Source organism: Dendrobates tinctorius, unplaced genomic scaffold, assembly GCF_039654945.1.
Source record: "Dendrobates tinctorius isolate UK_male_01 unplaced genomic scaffold, ASM3965494v1 ptg000003l, whole genome shotgun sequence".
Lineage (NCBI taxonomy): Eukaryota > Metazoa > Chordata > Amphibia > Anura > Dendrobatidae > Dendrobates > Dendrobates tinctorius.
The window spans coordinates 81698959-81720893 of NW_027361671.1; the positions used below are offsets into that span (position 1 = coordinate 81698959).

The 21935-nt window shown below is 43.6% G+C and overlaps 1 protein-coding gene and 1 long non-coding RNA gene across 2 annotated transcripts in view; one reads left to right on the forward strand and one right to left on the reverse strand.

Moving 5' to 3' along the window:
* Positions 1-4533, reverse strand: part of LOC141065045 (uncharacterized) — a 33403-nt gene extending 28870 nt beyond the window's left edge. Inside the window, exon 1 of the long non-coding RNA XR_012226297.1 lies at positions 4481-4533. This is a non-coding gene — a long non-coding RNA (uncharacterized lncRNA). The remainder of the gene's footprint in view (positions 1-4480) is intronic.
* Positions 1596-20683, forward strand: MINAR2 (membrane integral NOTCH2 associated receptor 2). Its single transcript, XM_073557746.1, has 3 exons — positions 1596-1721; positions 4005-4241; positions 20504-20683. Exons 1-3 carry the CDS (start codon positions 1596-1598, stop codon positions 20681-20683), a joined length of 543 nt encoding a protein of 180 aa, XP_073413847.1.
* Positions 20684-21935: the final 1252 nt, after the last annotated feature.

Sequence of the window (21935 nt, forward strand, 5' to 3'; positions counted from 1 at the left end):
CAGCCAATGAAAACCCAAAAGTAATTATCTCAGTAAATTAGAATAATTAGCAAAAACTACCTGCAAAGGCTCCCTAACCTTTTAAAATGGTCCCTTAGATGGTTCAGTAGGCTCCACAATCATGGGCAAGACTGCTGACTTGACAGATGTTCAGAATGCAGTTATTGACACACTCCACAAGGAGGAAAAGCCACGAAAGGTCATTGGTAAAGAAGCTGGCTGTTCACAGAGTGCTGTATCCAAGCATATTAATGGAAAGTTGAGTAGAACCAAAAAGTGTGGTAGAAAAAGGTGCACAAGCAACCGGGATAACCGCAGCCTTGAATGGATTATTAAGAAAAGGCCATTCAAAAATTTGGGGGAGATTCACAAGGAGTGGACTACTGCTGGAGTCATTGCTTCAAGAGCCACCACACACAGATCTATTCAGGACACGTGCTACAATTGTCACATTTCTTGTGTCAAGCCACACATGACCAATAGACAATGCCAGAAGCATCTTACCTGGGCCAAGGAGAGAAAGAACTGGACTGTTACTCAGTGGTCCATGGTGTTGTTTTCAGTTGAAAGTAAATTTTGTATTTCATTTGGAAATCAAGGCCATGGAGTCTGGAGAAAGAGAGGAGAGGCACACAATCCAAGCTGCTTGAGATCTAGTGTGAAGTTTCCACAATCATTGATGGTTTGGGGAGCCATGTCATCTGCTGGTGTAGGTCCACTGTATTTTATCAAGACCAAAGTTAGCGCAGCCGTCTACCAGGACATTTTAGAGCACTTCATGCTTCCCTCTGCTGACTAACTTTTTGGAGAAAGAAATTTCATTCTCCAGCAGGACTTGGTACCTGTCAACACTGCCAAAAGTACCAATACCTGGTTTAAAAGCAACAGGATCACTGTGCTTGATTGGCCAGCAAACTTGCCTGACCTTAACCCCATAAAGAATCTATGAGGTATTGACAAAAGGAAGATGAGAGACACCAGACCCAACAATGCAGACGAGCTGAAGGCTGCTATCAAAGGCTTCTATAACATCTCAGCAGTGACAAAGGCTGATCCGCCTCCATGCCACGCCGCATTGATGCAGTAATTGATGCAAAAGGAACCCCAACCAAGTATTGAGTGCATTTACTGAACATACATTTCAGTAGGCCAACATTTTGGATTTTAAAATCATTTTTCAAGCTGGTGTTATAAAGTATTCTAATTTACTGATAATGATTTTTTGGTTTTTCACTGGCTGCAAGCCAAATCACCAACATTAGCAGAAATAAACACTTGAAATAGATTACTCTCTTTGTAATGACTCTATATATCAGCTTCATTTTTTATATTGAAGAACTGAAATAAATTAACTTCTTGATGATATTCTAATTTTGTGAGAAGCATCTGTAGATTATCCAGTAATTGTTGCAAAAAATATCCTCATAGGAAAAAATTTAGAGCTAAGACCTGAAGTTATCCAGGGTGGAATCTAGACTAGCAATGTATTACAGTTTCATTTGCTGTGACACCTCATATGAATAATGGATGTAGACTGTATTCTGCAGCAGCTGTAGCCATCTTATATGGTTTACCGCATGCAATGAGCTGGAAACATGGATCTCTCTGTTTTGCCAAACAACAACCACCCAGATAAATTCCTTCGCTTGGATGTGAACAATTTACTCACAAATTCTGCTGCTTTACATGCAAGACAATGGCACAACAGGGTTTACCTACAGGTGAGTACAATGAGAAATGAACATAGTGATGGGTCATATATAAATGTGGCAGAGAAAAGAAAGGTCATCTTTTAGCCTAAGTATATATTTGTGCCACAGGCATGAAACCTGTCCAACACATTTGATATGCTCATATTTACAGTATATAGATTACGCATTTCCTTATTTTATAAATTAAACAAAAGAACTACTAAGTAGCATTATTTAGTGAATTATAAGCTATGTTCATAACTGTGTTGGGCTTGTCGTTTTTATGTTCTATTATAGGAATAGAAAAATAGAGTTCACGATGGGTCTCACTGGATTTTTACCTTGATATCCATCATTTACCCTAAAAAAAGTTCACAGCACGGATGCGAAGGAGCCATATTCCTTTTTTTGAAGCTTTGTGCATATTTTGGTCCAGCGATAATGCAAACTTCAACACATAATAATTTTAAATATGTGATTCTTTACACTTTACCAGTTACTCACATGTTTAAAGCACAGCTCAGCATTTTTTTATTGCAACGATGGAGTGGTGCCACTAATCTAAGTTCCCTGCCCCTAGTTTATGAGCCGCTGTCTTCATCTTTTATCAGCACCTAGTAAGGGTATAATATTAGGGTTAAGGCCCCATCACACACAGCGATCTCGCCAGCAAGATCGCTAATTTTGTGACACCACAGCGATCTCGCCAGCGAAATCGCTGTGTGTGACATGGATCAGCGACCGGTCCCCCTGCCAGGTATCACTGATCATGCTGGATCGTCCAGGGCCGTTTTTTGATCGTTGGGCTCCCGCTGGCCAGCGCGCATCACTGCATGTGGCAGCGGGAGACCGATGATCAGCGACGCTGCACGCTGGTTTCCAATGTAAACAGCGGGTATCTAAGAGCCGCGCGGCTCTTGGTTGCCAGCTGTTTACCTTAGAAACCAGCGTGCACGCTGGTTTCCAAGGTAAATAGCGGGTAAATAAGAGCCGCATGTCTCTTAGATACCTGCTGTTTGCATTAGAAACCAGCTTGCTCGCTGGTCCTGATCGCTGGAGGGACTGTCTATGTGACAGCTCACCAGCGATCAGCCTAACAATGTCCCAGCGATCCCATCCATGTCGGATCGTTGGTGGGATCGCTGGGACTTCGTTATCTGTAACAGGGCCTTTAGGGAACTTAGATTAGATGCACCACTGCAGCACTGAAATAAAATAAATTGTTGGATCGGTGCTTGAAATTTTCAAAGACATGGCTGAAGCCTATGGAACCATACTCCACATGCCTGTGTACCTCCATATGCTTTGAACTTCAGCTTCACCTACTGCTACTTTACAACTACAAAATTATATCCATTTTTACATTTAGTCCAAAAATGTACTTTTTGTATTTACTACTGATGGTCGGATTGACTCGCGAGACTCGTGTCCATCAGCCAAGTCAGTAGTGTCTGGCCACTGGACAGGAGACATACGAGTCTCTTACTATCTAGGATCCCTGGCTTTTGATTAGCAGTGCTGGCATGACGTATTTGTGTGTCACGCCGTAATGATGACATTACACCAGCCCATCTAATCAAAAGCCGTGTCAGGGTTCCCAGAAAGTAAGAGGTTTGTGAGCTTCCTGTCAAGCAACCAGAGACTGGAGTCCCACATATCGATACACCTTTCACTAGTACTGAAAAAAGTCAAAGCAACAACAAAAAAATCTTTTGTAAGGTAAATAATATATTAAAAAATGTTCTCCATGATTCACCAGTTGTCTTTATGTATCTAACACAGTAATTTCCATATGCTAGTATAGTTGTAGTTGTATGCTGAATTAGTATAGTTATAGTTGCATACTGAATTAATGAATATGCAAGAAAAACTTACAGTGGAGTTTTAAAAGCCGATCCCATTGTTTTGCCAAACATACTGCACTTCAGAGTAATGTGTGTATTTTTGGCCTGTTTTTCTGGGGATGAACATCAAACTACAACTATAGAGAAAAAGGTAATTTTGAGAAAGACGATAAAATATAATCAGATCTGATGTATTAAATGGCAGTAAGACAAATAATTTACATACAGCAATCCTTAATTACCCCTTGATCAACACAAAAATATTCTTAATGTAAATTTAGGCATGATTTTTTTTAACCTATGTAACTATGTAACTATAGAATATGAACCATATTGACATAGTTAAAGATATAATGTTACAATTCTAAAGTGAAATTATACATATTAATTGATGTAATACATGAATGTGTTACAGCAACATAGTCTTTTATATTAAGGTACGCATTCATGAATATTTATTTTAAAACAGAGGGATACCGCCAAAGAACCTCCACAGCCATCAACACTAGACAGCCCAACAGTACTTGACAAAACACTTGTCGATCACTTTACTCCAGAAATATTGAAATCTGCAATTAAAAGTAACCCACTGTACAAGGATATACCTAAAGAACATCAGGTTGAAACAAAGAAGAAGCAACCATCATGGACCGTTCAGGATTATGACAGTCAGTTACCAAATCCAAAGCTCTCGCTCTATATGAAGGTATGCAAGGGTATGGTCTCCCCCCATAAACAAATCTAGCACTTTGATGTGTGCAGAAGCATAAACAGGGATAACTACAAAGATGGACAGAAAAACAAAGGTCATAGTTGTTAAAATTGGTACAGTAGCAAGGCTTTGCAAGATACCACCAGTGACCATATAGTGGTAGATACAAGTTCTACACAAGGACTCTGCAGACCATATAACTGAATACAGTACAGTCAAGTGCAGTGACTCACAAGTGATGTATATTCTGCAGACATTTTCCATCCTTTTCTCCTCCTTTCGGATCTGACCACCATGATGACTTCTAATTATTGCAGTTTGAGGCATTTTTGTATGCTGAGGCATTTTTGCCTTCTGGGTACCAAATGCTGCCAATATAAAGCAAGACAAATAAAGTCAGACCACAACACAGACTACAAAATTAAACCATATGCCCGGTGTGAACATTGCCACATACAGATTATTTTTTTTGCATTGGTGTGCCACACGGCCAATCCCTGTGTCATGATCCAGGACGGGATTTCGCTTTGACCCGTCCTGGTTAGACTATGGGTTAATTGTGCTGCCTCTCTCTGGCGGCAGGGGGCTATTTAGTGCTCACTGGACCTGGGTCCGGTGTCAGTTGTACTCCTGCCCTCGGCTGAGTTAAGTGACCTCTTGTATTCGTGTGCCTGGTGCCTGATATCTTGCTTGCTTGTTCGGTTGTGATCTGGTTCTGTCCCTGTTACGAGTTCTGCCTGACCCTCTTGTACTGCGCTACCTCTCGTGTATGACTCTCTGCTTGTGACCCGACTTCTCTCTGCTTGTCCCCTTGGTACCATGTCGCCCTCTTGTGTATGACCTTTGGCTCTGTCTGACTACCCGTCTGTTTGTCCCTCCTGTACCTCGTTCGCCCGTACTGCTGTGACCTCTGTTTTGCCTGACTCTGAGTTGTTTGTATGGTGTCCTGTCCTATCTGAATACAGGACGCTAAGCCCCGCCCCCTTGCAGTCACATGACCATAGGTCCCGTGCAGATTATTCAGTTTCAGTGTCCGCAGGTCCTATGCCTCTTTACTTTCCAGCGCTGACTGGACCCTGACACTATTAGCCTGAAGCACGCATGGTCACCTCTGCTGCCCGTCTCTACAGGTATCCTTTAGCACTGCTTCTGTACTCAGGACACGCGCACTGGCTCTATGAGCAAGTGCAGTGCGGTGTCTCTGACATTATAACTGACCCATACCATTTTTTTTTCTCTGCTCCCATTCACCTGTGTGTGTGATGGATCCTATGCACACTCTTTCTGAACAGGTTAAGCATCTAACGCAGATGTCTCAGAAACTCTTTGGAGAACAAAGAGTCCTGGCTCAGTCTCAGCAGCTGATCGCCGACACTGTGCAGGGGGTTCTTTCATTGGGGGCTCGGGATGTTACATTAATTTCCCCTGAGTCTCCAGTGAAGTTACCAGATACCTTTTCTGGAGATAAAAATGACTTCAGAGTTTTCAAGGAGGGCTGTAAGCTTTTTTTTTCCTTAAGACCACACTCTTCTGGGGATGAAAGTCAGAGAGTGGGGGTCATTATGTCTCTGTTAAGGGGAGCCCCCCAAGCTTGGGCTTTCTCCCTTCCTACCACAGCCCCTGAGCGTATGACTGTGGATGCATTTTTTGAGGCCCTGGGGCATATTTATGATGAGCTTGATCGGGTGCGTATGGCTGAGGACAGGCTGATGAATGTTTGCCAGGGGAAACACTCAGCCGAGTGGTTTTGCTCAGAGTTCAGACGCTGGGCTGCTGAGGTCTGCTGGAACGACGCCGCTCTCCGGGGGTTGTTCCGTAGAGGCTTGTCTGAGCATCTGAAAGACGCCTTGGCTCTCCACCCCCCACCTGATGCCCTGGAGGAAGCTATGACACAGGCCGTCCGAATGGATCGCAGGTTACGGGCAAGGGGAGTGATACAAACCGAGACATCATTATTCTCCCAAGGAAGGGGAGCCAGTTCTTCATTGAAAATCACGGCGATGGGAACCATCAACCTTAAGGAGGAAGAAAGGAGACAACGGCACGTGAGAAAATGCTATGTTCACAGTGGCGAGTCTGGACATGGGAAAAAGGATTGCCCCTCCCGGCCACTAACCAACAAGCGACTGAGCCCGGGTGATTATCGTGGAGGTCACCCAGGCTCTCGGGTACCCTTTTCTGCATTTTCTAAAATGTCATTTCAAGTGGAACTTTGTTGGGGGGGTGTCTCCACATCCACTTCTGCCTTCGTGGATTGCGGTTCATCATTGAAATTTATTGACTCTGACTTGGTGGCCAGGTGTAAGTTAGGGACAGTTAGGTTGGAGACTCCGATTCACCTTGTTGCTATTGACAAAACACCACTGGTTAAGAATGACATTGTGTTTTGTACTGAAGAGCTTCTCCTTAAAGTGAGTTCCTTACACCAGGAACATATTTCATGTTTTGTAATGAACAACCTGCCTGCGGGACTGGTGTTGGGGTTCCCCTGGTTACAGCTGCATAATCCTGTGATTAATTGGGAATCTCGGGATATTGTTAAATGGGGTCCCTATTGCTCTGAGAAATGTCTTGTTTCTGTGTCTGTGTCGTCCGTGGGTCTAGAAGGCATTCCGGAGTGCCTGATAGATTACACTGACGTTTTCTCCGAAAAAGAGGATGAGGTTTTACCACCACACCGCCCATTTGATTGTGCCATTGACCTGGTTCCAGGTGCTAAATTGCCCAAAGCCCGCCTGTATAACCTCTCGGGTCCAGAACGGGCTGCGATGAAGGAATATATTTCCGAGAGCCTCCGTAAGGGACATATTCGTCCTTCTGTTTCTCCTGTGGCGGCAGGGTTCTTTTTTGTAAAAAAAAAAAGACGGTGGTTTGCGCCCATGCCTCGATTTTCGTGAGTTAAATAAAATAACTGTGAGGAATACTTATCCCCTTCCTCTTATTCCTGATTTATACAATCAGTTGTCCGGAGCTAAGTGGTTTTCGAAATTAGATCTACGGGGAGCGTATAACCTTATCCGAGTCCGGGACGGAGATGAATGGAAGACCGCTTTTCTCACTACTGAAGGGTTGTTTGAAAATTTGGTCATGCCCTTCGGCCTGACCAACGCTCCAGCGGTCTTCCAAAATTTCATAAATCATGTGTTCTCCGATTTGATTGGACGTTTTATGGTGGTGTATTTGGATGACATTTTAATCTACTCGCCTGATAAACAGACTCACATTGGTCATGTTTAGGCAGTTCTCCAAAGGCTCAGGGAGAACTGTGTGTTTGCTAAACTTGAAAAATGTTTATTTTTTGTTCAGGAACCGTCCTTTCTGGGGTTCATCGTGTCTGCTGAAGGGTATCACATGGATCCTAATAAGGTGCAGGCCATTGTCGAGTGGGTTCAACCGTGTGATTTGAAGGGTCTGCAACGTTTCCTAGGGTTCGCTAATTATTATTGGAAATTTATAAGGGGGTTCTCACAGGTGGTTAAACCCCTCACAGACATGACTCAAAAGGGGGCCGATATCAAGAATTGGTCAACCGCAGCGGTAGCGGCATTTCAGTTTTTGGAAAAATGTTTCATGTTGGCCCCGGTTCTTATCCAACCGGACCCCTCTGAACCATTTATTGTTGAGGTAGACGCCTCAGAGGTGGGGGTGGGGGAGCGGTATTGTCCCAGGGACCCGCCACTTTGACCAATTTAAGACCTTGCGCCTTTTTCTCAAAGAAGTTCTCCCCTGCGGAGAGAAACTATGATGTGGGGAATCGGGAACTTCTGGCCTTAAAATTGGCTTTTGCAGAATGGAGGCATTTTTTGGAGGGGGCTGTTCATCCTATAACTGTAATCACAGACCACAAAAACCTAGCTTACATTGAGTCAGCTAAAAGGTTGACTCGCAGACAGACTAGATGGTCACTTTTTTTTCCCGATTCAAGTTCTCGATCACTTTTCGACCAGGATCCAAGAATATCAGAGCGGATGCGTTGTCACGCAGTCTTGATCCGGTGTCCCCCCCGGAACCTCCATCCTCCATTCTTCAGCCTGGGGTGGTGGTGGCAGAGGTTTCTAATGTGTTGGAACGGGAGATTCGAGAAGCCTAGGCTCTTGCACCTCCAGCTAAGCCGGTGGATAAACTTTTTGTGCCAGCTCAGTTTCGTCTCAAGGTCCTCCAGGAGTTCCATGACTCAGTTCTGGGTGGACATCCAGGGATCTCAGCGACCCGGAAGGCCATTGCTAGAATATTCTGGTGGTCTTCTTTAGCCTCTGATGTTGGGGAGTATGTGTCTGCGTGTGAGGTTTGTGCCCGTGCGAAAACTCCCCATAACCGGCCGGCCGGGGAATTGGTACCACTGCCAATTCCTGAGAGACCATGGACTCATCTGTCCATGGATTTCATCACCAACCTTCCCCCTTCCAAGGGTAATACCGTGGTCTAGGTCGTAGTGGACAGGATTAGTAAGCAGGCACATTTTGTACCTTTGGCAGCTCTACCTAATGCGGAAACATTGTCCAGATTGTTTGTGGAGCATGTGGTGCGGGTGCATGGGGTACCCCTGAATGTGGTGTCTGATAGGGGAGTGCAATTTGTGTCCAGATTTTGGAGAGCTTTTTGTAGGAGGTTGGGTATTGGTCTGTCCTTTTCATCCGCCTACCATCCAGAGACTAATGGGCAGACTGAGCGGACCAATCAGTCTCTGGAGCAAATTCTGCGTTGTTTGACCTCAGCCCGACAGGATGATTGGTGTTCTGTGTTACCATTGGCTGAGTTTGCATTTAACAACCGCACTAACCAGTCTACGGGTACATCTCCTTTTTTTTGCAATTATGGGTTTCATCCTCATTTTGGAGAATTTTCCCGCTTGAATTCTGGGTGTCCTGGGGCGGACGAGACGATCCAGCGGTTGGGGGAGGTATGGCGGGAGGTCCAGAATAACATTACGAAGGCCCAGGACAAATTAAAATTTTTTGCGGACAAAAAACGATCCATGGGTCCAGTGTTTCAGGTCGGAGATAAGGTATGGTTATCCACCAAAAATATAAGGCTCAAGGTCCCCTCTGCGAAGCTTGGACCCAAGTTTATAGGTCCCTATGTAATTACCGAAGCAGTTAACCCGGTGGCTTTTCGGTTGAGTCTTCCGCCATCTCTAAGGATCCCTAATGTTTTCCATAAGGCCCTTTTGAAACCTGTGAGGTCCAGTGGGGAGGGATCATTATCTTCCCCGACACCGGTTCTGGTAGATGGGCAGGCTGAGTACGAGGTGGAACGAATTGTCGACTCGAGGTTGGTCCGTCGCGCCCTTCAGTATCTGATACATTGGAAGGGCTACGGTCCTGAGGAACGCTCGTGGATTCCTGCTCGATCAGTTCGTGCGGATCGGTTGATCCGAGCCTTTCACGCCAAGTACCCTGAGAGACCTGGGGGTCCGGTGGCCCCCCATTGAGAGGAGGGTACTGTCATGATCCAGGACGGGATTTCGTTTTGACCCATCCTGGTTAGACTATGGGTTAATTGTGCTGCCTCTCTCTGGTGGCAGGGGGCTATTTAGTGCTCACTGGACCTGGGTCCGGTGTCAGTTGTACTCCTGCCCTCGGCTGAGTTAAGTGACCTCTTGTATACGTGTGCCTGGTGCCTGATATCTTGCTTGCTTGTTCGGTTGTGATCTGGTTCTGTCCCTGTTACGAGTTCTGCCTGACCCTCTTGTACTGCGCTACCTCTCGTGTATGACTCTCTGCTTGTGACCCGTCTTCTCTCTGCTTGTCCCCTTGGTACCACGTCGCCCTCTTGTGTATGACCTTTGGCTCTGTCTGACTACCTGTCTGTTTGTCCCTCCTGTACCTCGTTCGCCCGTACTGGTGTGACCTCTGTTTTGACTGACTCTGAGTTGTTTGTATGGTGTCCTGTCCTATCTGAATACAGGACGCTAAGCCCCGCCCCCTTGCAGTCACATGACCATAGGTCCCGTGCAGATTATTCAGTTTCAGTGTCCGCAGGTCCTATGCCTCTTTACTTTCCAGCGCTGACTGGACCCTGACACTATTAGCCTGAAGCACGCATGGTCACCTCTGCTGCCCGTCTCTACAGGTATCCTTTAGCACTGCTTCTGTACTCAGGACACGCGCACTGGCTCTATGAGCAAGTGCAGTGCGGTGTCTCTGACACCCTGATTGTAGGCTGGCTGTTTCATTTGGTATTATTGCACCTGTGCAGTTGCCATTTTATTTGGGTCCGCTGCACCCTGTTAGTGCATTTGTATTGAGGCCTGTTTATACAAGTAAGCATCTCTGCCTGTTTTGTTTTTTTCTCAAATATTGGAGGATTCTTTTCTCTTTCTGTGGTTTTCATGTTAGAGGAGGACCAGCAAGTGTAAGGAACTTTGACGTTAGTTTGCCAGCTTACGTATCATGGCCATAATATTACCTTACATATATTGATATGTTTTTGTGCACTTTTTATCTTTTCAGGGTGCAGTTGGGCCCAAATGGTTCAGTAAACTGTGGCCTCTGTTAACACGGGATGCATTATAGTTAGCACTGAGCAGCCCCCCTATATGGTGCTACTAAGAGGCTATGAACCATATGCTCTGCATTCCCTGTGTGAACATTACCACATACGGATTATTTTTTTGCACTGGTGTGCCATACGGCCAATCCCTGATTGTAGGCTGGCTGTTTCATTAGGTATTATTGCACCTGTGCAGCTGTCATTTTATTTGGGTCCGCTGCACCCTGTTAGTACATTTCTATTGAGGCCTCTTTATACAAGTAAGCATCTCTGCCTGTTTTGTTTTTTTACAAAATGAAACTGACCTCAAATTATTATTATTATTATTTATTGTTATAGCGCCATTTATTCCATGGCGCTTTACATGTAAGGAGGGGTATACATAATAAAAAAAGTACAATAATGTTAAACAAAACAAGTCATAACTGGTACAGGAGGAGAGAGGACCCTGCCCGCGAAGGCTCACAATCTACAAGGGATGGGTGAGAATACAGTACGCGAGGTGAGAGCTGGTCATGCAGCGGTTTGGTCGATCGGTGGTTGCTGCAGGTTATAGGCTTGTCGGAAGAGGTGGGTCTTCAGGCTCTTTTTAAAGGCTTTGATGGTAGGTGAGAGTCTGATATGTTGTGGTAGAGAGTTCCAGAGTAGGGGTGATACTCAATTAAACTCAAAATCAAATACAAACACCAAATCAAAACAAAAAGTAAAAAATTTCAGACCAAAGATGAGACTAAGGTATATTTAGACTCTTTTACTCAAGTCGACTTAGTAGTCAGGACAAAGTGCCTTGGTTCTAGGGCTAAATAGTAACCAAAAATAAGAGAGGGTGTGATTCTATGATTCTATGATTCTATGATTCTATGAAGTATACCAACCAGGCCATAAGGGGAGGGGAGAGTCAGACGGTGGCACAGGCTTTATTTAGAGAGGAAGGTGATATTAGGGAAGCACAAGGGGTAGACCAGTAGATTTTATTATCTGAGACTCTCTCCTGCTGTCCATACTCTTCTCACTTCTAGGGTGGGCTGCCAAGATTTACACTGGCAATCCATAGGCACTTAAGGCTCCTGGGATAGTGTCCCAATAGAAAAAAAGCTCTGACTCTTCAACAGGTTCCATAAGTACATAACTTTGTTGTGCTTTTTTGGGTGATTTGTCTTAGTCAGGTGACTATGATGCTAGACTCACATCAGTTTATTTATCAAGTGACCGTGAAAATTTCCTTGGCAACTTGCCTGTTGGTGCTACAGGTCTTTGCCGGCCGCAGAAACCAAAAGAGTTGTTTAAAGTATAAAGAATGCAAAAACAAATATGGGGTGCCAGAAATCTTTTTTTCAAGTACCCTGCTGTGCCATAGCTCTCAAAAAAACACCATACATGTAGAGAAAAAAAACAACACTTCGTGATGAAGGAGGAATCAAATTCTAATGTTTAAAGTGATTTCAGGGTCCACAATATTGATGGACTTTACTTAGACCACAAGTATAATTTTATCGAGGTCCAACACTTGCGCACCCCCATGCGATCATCTTTTTAATACAAAAGGACAAATCTGCAACACCACTTCAAAAAGAACAAGAAAAGACAACTCTGCAATATCTAGTTTTACTGCTAATAAATCTGAAACGTTCAGGAAGATGGAGCAATGTAAACATAGAAGAACCTACGAGTAGTGAAGCCCCTCCAAACTGCTGATTGACCATGGTGCCCAGACTCATAGCTACCACTAATCCATGGCCTATACTAAGGTTATAGATATATGATGTCTCTTCTCTTTAAAGAAAAGAGTTATCATTAGTTGAGATTTGATGTCTGTGTTGCTGAACATCACAATATAAGGGCTCGCTCACACTAGCAAGTTAACAATTGGTGCCATTCTCATCCACACAATTGTTCTCTCACTTCTCATCCATGTGCTGTCTGTATACTCAGCAGCTATTAATCTTCTACAGGACCATTTACAGTTTCCTATGCAACAGAACTGTAATGTAACCGTAAAAATTAGATGGCACTCTGATGGTCCGTTTGGCATGCGATTTATTTCTCGCACTGTATCAATTTCGACTTGAAATCACAGTATGCTGGAATTTTTTTCTCATGTCGACTACAGCTGAGAAAAAATACGGAGTTCTGCACTGCCTCATTGAATAACATTGGTCTGAACGCTGAATGCAATACAAGTTTTTTTCGAATTACACTCGTCCGATTGATACGCTAATGTGAGCGAGCTCTTAGGTTCTTAGGCAGACTTTTTTTTTAAATGGTGAAGATGTCTTACATAAAAACAAGGGCGTACAGAAAGTTCACCCTTACTGCAGCAGCTAATGTGGGCATTAAAAGGAATGTTATGTTTTTTAATACTGTAAAAATATTACAAGTCATCTCTGACTTCTGAAAATTGTATAAAATGCACTCAGATGTGTGATTGCATATAGTCCTTGAACTCTATAGTGACTCTCTTATAATTTACCAGAGGAGTTCTAAAAGACTTATTGTACCTGTTCCTATTCCCAAATTGGCTGCTTCGGTTCCAGTGGGCAGAATTGGGCAGAATTGAAAGCAGGGAATACATTATGAAATTCGGTGCTGGGCTCTACTTTTACTCCACTGGGGGGTGTACTCCTCTCCTGCTGATTGACTGGAATAAATCCAACTGTGAAAATCACCATAAGGGTCCTGCTCACAAGCCAATTGCTATTGCCAACCATTGACAGCAACACAACCAAAACGGGCACATGATGCCCTATTTACACCACCCGCATGATACTTATATTATATGCTTATATTGAATTGACTGGTTTCACTTTGATGCAAGTTTGTTGGTTGTTGATTCACTTGTTACAGTTCAAAGCCTGATTACTTTTCTGGATTTCATGCAAAACTGTTTATTTTTGCCAAATCGCATGGCTAAAAAGAATGGCTTGTGCCAAGTTTGCTTATGGTAGCCTTTTTCAGCTCACAGATGCAGAATGCGAGTCCATTTTTGTTGTTATGAATATTTTACACTCCTCAGCATTGAAGCTGCAAAACCAACGTGGCTTTCCCTCGTGAAGACCTCTTCATGGTGTTGCCCATGTGCTTTCGTCAGATTCTAAGAGCGGAACATAGTGATCCAATCTATACCAAGTGAAATCAGACATCCAGCTGCAGGTTTTCTATTAACCTCACACCACCTCTCTCAAAGGCTATCAAGGTGCAGACCAAGATGTCATTAGTGGCTGAGATGGAAGACTATCCCATTCAGTGATGACTTCAGCTTTTGCCTATGAAGCAATGACAGCCGGAGTTTAATGGGTGACATGTGGGCAACACCATGAACTAGCCTTCACGAAGGGACTTGAAAGTGCCCCACAACCCATTTTTCAAAACACAATGCTAGGTCGCACATTGCTCCTGCTACTGTGAACAATCTGTGTAGTCAGTGTGGCTTAAATGTGCTACCATGTCCTGCAGAATCTCCGGTTTTGTCTGCCTTTGAGCACAATTGGGATGCTCAGCAATTGCAAAGAGAGCTGACAGCAGCGGATTGTGATGTGCACTCAGCATGGCAGAGCATTACTCAGACAACCATTAAGAACCTCAATGATGCCATGTCAATGTGTGTAAATGTGTATATTTTTCTATATCCAGAAAATAAAGTTACACTCTATAACACTATAGGATGTAAATGTCATGATCCAGTCTGGGGTTTGTTTCTGATTATTATCTTGCTGGGATGGTCATGCGGGGGTTAATCTTCACTGCCTCGTTTTGGGATCTGTCTGGCTATTTCAGTCTGCTGTTACCTGCAAGCAGCATCAGTTATAGTTCCTGTCTTTGGCTTGAGCAGCTGGCCCCATTATACCCTGATTTTTCCTCTGCCCGTTTACCTAGGTCCCTTTCCTGTCTTCCCCTGTCACTTCGCTCATCATAGTACTCGTTCTCTGTGCTGTGACCCCTTGGTATTTGACTCAGCTTGTCCTCTGACCTGTTTAACAGTCTTCTGTCTCTGGCTTTCCTGCGCCCGACCGGCTCTGACTTCTTTGGCTTGTTTCTGACCACGTGTATTGTTGTGACCTCTGGTACTTCGTTCCCTCTCTGATGCTGACCCGGCTTTTCTGACTACTCTTCCGCCACCTAGTGGCTCCTTCCTGCTGCTCTGTGGTTCATTGCGAGTGTACCTGTTTTTCTTCACCTGCACCCCCTGGTGGAGGTTGTGTGCTACTGCACTGCAGCAGGCATTACATTATAACTGGCCATATATTTAGAGGGGTTTATTCATTTTTTTCCCTGGCTATGAATCCTCTGCGCAATCTGGCTGACCAGGTGTCCAGTTTGACGCAGATGATGTGATAATTGTGGGTGGAACATAGGGCCCTGGCCACATCCCATACTCAAATGCAGAAAGAGTTGAAGGAGACAGTTAAAACTGTGCAGGGTACCACCCCCCTGGTGTCAGCAGGTCTGGCGATTCTGTAGATGTCGCCTAACACTCTCCCAAGCACTCGGTCGTCAAGCTCACTGACACCTTTGCTGGTGAGAAGGATAAGTTCGTACATTCAGGAAGGGTTGCAAATTGTTATTTTCACTTAGACCTCGATTCTCTGGGGATGAGAGTCAGCGGATGGGAATAATTATTTCCTTACTCAGAGAAGGTCCCCATTCTTGGGCTTTCTCGTTGTCCCATACTGCCCCTGAACTGATGTTGGTGGATAGGTTTTTTGAGGCCCTAGGACTTATCTATGACAAACTAGACCATGTCAGGGTGGCAGAAGATACTATCAGGGGTCTTGCTCAGGGAAACCTCTCAGCCGAGTGGTATTGCTTAGAGTTTAGATGATGGTCCCCAGAGGTCTCAAGGAATGATTCTGCACTCAGGTACCAGTTCAGGAGGGGACTGTCTGACCATTTGAAGGACGCTCTGGCTCTCCATCCACCACCTAGTTCTTTGGAGGAGGCTGTGATTCAGGCCATCCAGATGGATCGAAGACTAAGGGAGAGGGGTGTCATGCAGCGAGATGGTCCTTTGCTTCCGAGTAACCCTGATGCTAAGCCTCAGTCCGAGCCCATGGAGGTGGGGGTCACCACCGTCAAGGAAAGGGAGAGGAGATGACGACGTGATGGGAGACTCTGCTTCTACTGTGGTAGTCCGGGACACTTGAAAAAAGACTGTCCCTCCTGTACTCCTACTCCCAAGGTGACAGGAAATGCCTAAGTCTGGGTAACTGTCGAGAAGGTTGCCCAGACTCTCAAGTACCTTTTTCTTCATCTCTTACACTACTGTTGGAAGTAGAACTTTGTGTCAATAATGTTTGTACCTTCACTTCAGCTTTTGTGGATTGTGGGTCGTCTGTGAAATTGATTGACTCTGATTTGGTGGCCAAATGTAAGTTAGGGACAGTCAGGTTGGAAACTCCCATTAATATCGGGCCATTGATAAAACACCCCTCACTAAGAATGTTGATAAGTTTATCTCCGAGGTGTTTATCCTTAAGGTGGGGTCCTGTCATCAAGAACGTATTACATGTATTATTATGGACAATCTACCTGCGGGACCAGTGTTGGGGTTTCCCTGGTTACTGTTACATAACCCTATCATTGATTGGGATCTCAGGGCATTGTTAATTGGGGTCCTAATTGTTCTAAAGGTTGAATTGTTAATTTATCTGTGTCATCTGTCAGTCTGGAAGGTATTCCTGAGTACCTGAAGGATTTTGAGGATGTATTCTCCAAAAAGGAGGCTGAGATTCTACCACCACATCGCCCATTCAATGTGCTGTTAATCTCGTTCCTGGTGCCAAACTGCCCAAGGCCTGTTTATACAATCTCTCCAGCCCTAAGCGGCCGGCTATGAAGGAGTATATCTCCTATAGTCTTCGTAAAGGGCAGATTCACCCCTCTGTTTCTCCTGTGGTGGCGGGATTGTTTTTTGTGAGCCAAAAAGATGATGGTTTACGTCCATGCATCGATTTTTGAAAAATTAAACAAGATCACGGTGAGGAATACTTACCCCCTCCCACTTATTCCTGATTTGTACAATCAATTGTCTGGGGCCAGGTGGTTCTCTAAGTTGGACCTCAAGGGAGCATATAATCTCATCCGAATGTGAGAGGGGGATGAGTGGAAAATGGCTTTCCTCACCTCCGAGGGTTTGTTTAAAAACCTGGTTATGCCCTCTGGTCTGACTAATGTGCCAGCGGTATTTCAGAATTTCATTAATCAAGTTTTTTTGGATTTCATTGGGCGCTTCATGGTGGTGTATCTTGATATCCTTATATATTCTGTTGATAAAATGAAACATATGGGTCATCTCCATGCTGTCCTTCAGAGGCTCAGGGAGAACCATCTCTTTGCTAAACTGGAAGTGTTCATTTTTTGTGCAAGAATTGTACTTTGTGAGACTTATTTTGTCTGCTGAGGGGTTTCGCATGGACCCTAAAAAGGTACAGGCTATTGTTGATTGAGTGCAACCCAAAGATCTCAAGGGTCTTCAGAGATTTTTGGGTTTTGCCAATTGCTATAGAAAATTCATCAAAGAGTTTTCACAGGTGGTTAAACCCCTCACTGATTTAACTCACAAGGGGGCTGATATCAAAAACTGATCAACTCCAGCTTTAGCTGCATTTTCTTTTTTAAAAGAATGTTTTATGTCTGGCCTTATCCTGATTCAACCTAATCTGTTGAAACCATTTGTCATGGAGGTGGATGCCTCAGAGGTGGGAGTGGGTGCAGTGTTGTCTCCAGGGCCCACCACGTTAACCAATTTAAGACCCTGTGCTTTATTTTCTGAAAAGTATTCCTCTGCTGAAAGGAATTACGATGTGGGTATCCAAGAGTTATTAGCCATTAAATTGTCTTTTGAAGAATGGAGGCATTTTTTGGAGGGGGCAGTCCATCAAATCGAGGTCAATCACGGACCTGTCATACATTGAGTCGGCAAAATGTTTAACCCCATAAGCAGGCTAGGTGGTCACTTTTTTCTCTCAATTTCAGTTTTCCATCACTTTTAGGCCTGGATCCAAGAATGTGAAGGCGAATGCCTTATCTCGCAGCTTGGATTCAATATCTCCTCCTGAACCTCCTTCCTCCATTCTTCAGCACAGGGTGGTTGTGGCTGGAGTTTGCTCGGCGTTAGAGCAGGAGATTCGGGAGACCCAGTCTCTTGCTTCTAGCTCCAAGCCGGATAATACATTTTTTTTTCCTGTTCAGTATCGGTGAAGGGTGCTCCAGGAATTCCACAACTTGGCTCTTAGTGGACATCCAGGAATCTTGACCATGTGCAAAGCAATCGCTAGGCTGTTTTGGTGGTCTTCATTGGCTTCTGATGTCGCTGTATTTGTATCCTCCTGTGAGATATGTGCCCATGTAAAAACCTCCAATAACAGGCAAGCTGGGGAATTGATGCCACTGCCAATTCCATATAAACCTTGGAGGCATCTGTCCATGGATTTTATCACGGATCCTCCACCTTCTAATGGCAAAACTGTGTTCTGGGTGGTGGTGAATAGGTTCAGCAAACAAGCGCATTTTGTACCATTGGCAGGGCTGCCTAATGCAGAAACTTTGTTGAAACTTTTCATTGAGCATGTTGTGCGATTACATGGTGTGGTGGTGAGTGTTGTCTGTGATAGAGGGGTGCAATTTGAGTCTAAGTTCTGGAGGGCTTTTTGTAAAAGGCTGGGCATCAGTTTGACCTTTTCTTCAGCCTATCATCTTGAGACCAACGGTCAGACTGAAAGGACCAATCAATCTTTGGAGCAGATTTTACAGAGCCTTGCCACGTCTCATCAGGATGATTGGTGCTCTTCATTACCGTTGGCAGAATTCGCATTTAATAATCATATTAATCAGTCCACAGGTACTTCCCCGTTCTTTTGCAATTATGGTTTTCACCCCCATTTTTCTCGGCTGGATTCAGGGTGTCCTGGAGCTGATGTTGCCATTCATCGGTTGGGGGGTCTGGGGGAGGTCCAAAGAAACATTGGGGAGGCTCAGGGCAAGTATAAATTTATTGCTGATAGACAAAGGTCGGTGGGGCCAGAATTCCAGGTGGGGGATAAGGTATGGTTATCCTCTAAGAATAAACTGTTGAGGATTCCTAATGCTAAGATACGCCCCAAGTTTATTGGACCTTACAAAATTTTGGACTTAGTTATTCCTGTTGCCTTCCACCTGCACTTGCCCCCATCACTGCGGATCCCGAATGTGTTCCATAAGGCTCTTTTGAAACTGTGCGTGTCTTCCTCAGGGGACTCTCCATCTCATACGCCTCCTGTTTTGGTGGATAATCAGACCGAGTATGAGGTGGAACGGATCGTGGATTCTCGGAAGCTCCGCAATTCATTTCTGTATCTGGTCCATGCAGATTGGTTGGTCAGGGCCTTTCATGCGGAAAACTGGGGGTCTGGTGGCCCCCCATTGAGAGGGGGGTCCTGTCATGATCCAATCCTGGGTTTGTTTCTGATTATTCTCTTCCAGGGATGGTCATGCGGGAGTTAATCTTCCCTGCCTCGTTTTTGGATCTGTCTGGCTATTTCAGTCCGCTGTTACCTGCAAGCAGCGTCAGTTATAGTCCCTGTCTCTGGCTTGAGCAGCTGACCCCATTATACCTGGATTTTTCCTCTGCCCATTTACCTAGGTCACATTCCTGTCTTCCCCTGTCACTTTGCTCATCGTAGTACTCGCTCTCTGTGTTGTGACTCGGCTATCCTCTGACCTGTTTAACTGTCTTCCATTTCTGGCTTTCCTGCGCCCGACCGGCTCTGACTTCTTTGGCTTGTTTCTGACCATGTGTATTGCTGTGACCGCTGGTACTTTGTTCCCTCTCTAATGCTGACCCGGCTTTTCTGACTATTCCACCACCTAGTGGCTCCTGCCTGCTGCTCTGTAGTTTCACTACGAGTGTACCTGTTTTCCTTCACCCGCACCCCCTGGTTGAGGTTGTGTGCTACTGTGCTGCAGCAGGCTTTACAGTAAACATGAAATATATGAAATTGGAATTTCATTACTGCTCTAGAAAATAGGAAAAAATGAAGATTCTTAGTACATAAATTGGACAATTCATGTATGCCCAGCAGCCATGACAAGGAAATCTTCCTTGTTGGGATCCTAACCTAATATGATACCTCTCCTGGACAGATAGCCTTCATTTATTTAGGTAGGTAGGATTCTGCTATAATTAAAACCACCATAGGCTGATGTGTGGAGTGCTTGAGTCTATGTATACAAATATCAAAAGACTGAACATCATTTGCAAACAGAACAGGTGTGAACAGGTGCATACTAAAAGTAGCCATCGCCATATATAACTAACAATTAATGTTGCACTCTGTAATGCTATAGCATGTATCAGTAATGCAATTCCAATTTCATATATTTCATATTTTCATGCTATAGCATTTCAAAGTGCAACTGATGGTATGATAAAGTTTCTAAGTTTCTTGAGACCTGTTTTAAGAATTGCTAGGTTTCTTACGGTTGGGCTGCCAGAGATCAATAACTTACTATCTTAGGAATAAAAGCTTGATTTATATGAAATGCAAAGATACTTAAAGGGGTAATCCCATCTCCAAGATCCTATCACAATATATGGTAGGTGTAATAATAATATTAGAAAATACCTACAATTAGAAATGTAGTATAGTTTTTCTGATTCGCTATGTCACTTTCCTCGTGTGCAGGCATTACAAGACCTTAAGCATCCATGGTAACTAACTGTCACTATATCGGTGGTCGTAACTTACGAATTCAAGTCCTTACCAAAGACATTTCTTATTTTTTTACAGGAGAACCCACACGATTTACATTATTGGCTAGAAGATATTTATACACCTGGGTATGACTCTTTGTTAAAGAAGAAAGAAAAGGAACAGAAGAATTCCAAATACTGTAAACTATTTGCATTTTTGGCACTTCTAGTTTGCATTCTTATTGCCATAGTGACAGTTACTGTTTTATTTACTTAAAAGTCATATGTTCATGGATATTTTACCACATTTTTCTAAAACTGTAAAAATATCACAAATTAATTTAACATACAGCAGGTACTGTTTTTACAATAATAAAATAAAATGTCAGCATCTGCCTGGGTGTGCTTTGTACATTATGTGGAATAGCATGTTCTACGCCAAAGTGTCAAACTATTCATTCTTTGAAACTTATGTGACTGTTATATACATAACATTTTGAATAAAACTGCAATTAAGTCAGTTTTTTCCACTTATAACTCATGGGCGGCATACTATATCATTTGTTTAAGCACTAGCTATTTTAAAGTCCATTGGTACATTGCTGTAAACTATGAACATAAAAAATGAACATGTCCTAATGCTAAAATAATACTAACAAAAATATCCAGTAAAGAGAGGTCCCAGTTTTTGCCATTTATTTTTTAACTTAATCTAAAATATAATTTAAAAAAACAAACAAAAAAAATATCAATATCGGCATCTCATAAAATGTGAGTCTTGTAAAATTTTACATTTTTTTAATGGGAAAAAAATTCAAAGTGCGGTGAAATTGCAAAAAAGTGCAATCCCACAGTTTTTTTTGCCTTGCTTTTTTAATAGGTTCACTAAATGCTAAAACTGACCTATGATCTCCAGGTTCATAGACACCAAACATGTCTAGGTTCTTTTTTATCTAAATGGTGAAAAAAAATTCCAGACTTTGTTAAAAAAAATTGCACCATTTTCCGATACCCGTAGCGTCTCCATTTTTTGTGGTTTCGGTTAGGGATTAATTTTTTGTGTGCCAAGCTGAAGTTTTAATTATACCATTTTAGTGCAGACACGATCTTTTGATCGCCCATTATTGGATTTTAATGCAATGTCGTGGCAACAAAAAAAAAGTAATTCTAACGTTTTGACTTCTCTTCTCGCTGCGCCATTTAGTGATGAGGTTAATCCTTTTTTTTATTGATAGATTGGGCGATTCTGGATGCAGCGATACCAAATATGTGTATGTTTGATTTTTTTTATTGTTTCATTGTTTTATTTTGAATGGGGCAAAAAGGGAGTGATCACGTAACGGGGGTCACCGATGGGAGGATTTCCTGCGCGATTGCTGGAAATGCATGTTAAATGTGGCTGTCAGAGTTTGACAGCTACCTTTAACGTGTTAATAGCTGTGGGTGGATTGTGATTCCACCTGCGGCTGTTCCGGGCACATGTCAGCTGTTCAAAACAGCTGACATTTGACAGGAAAGATATGGGCTCA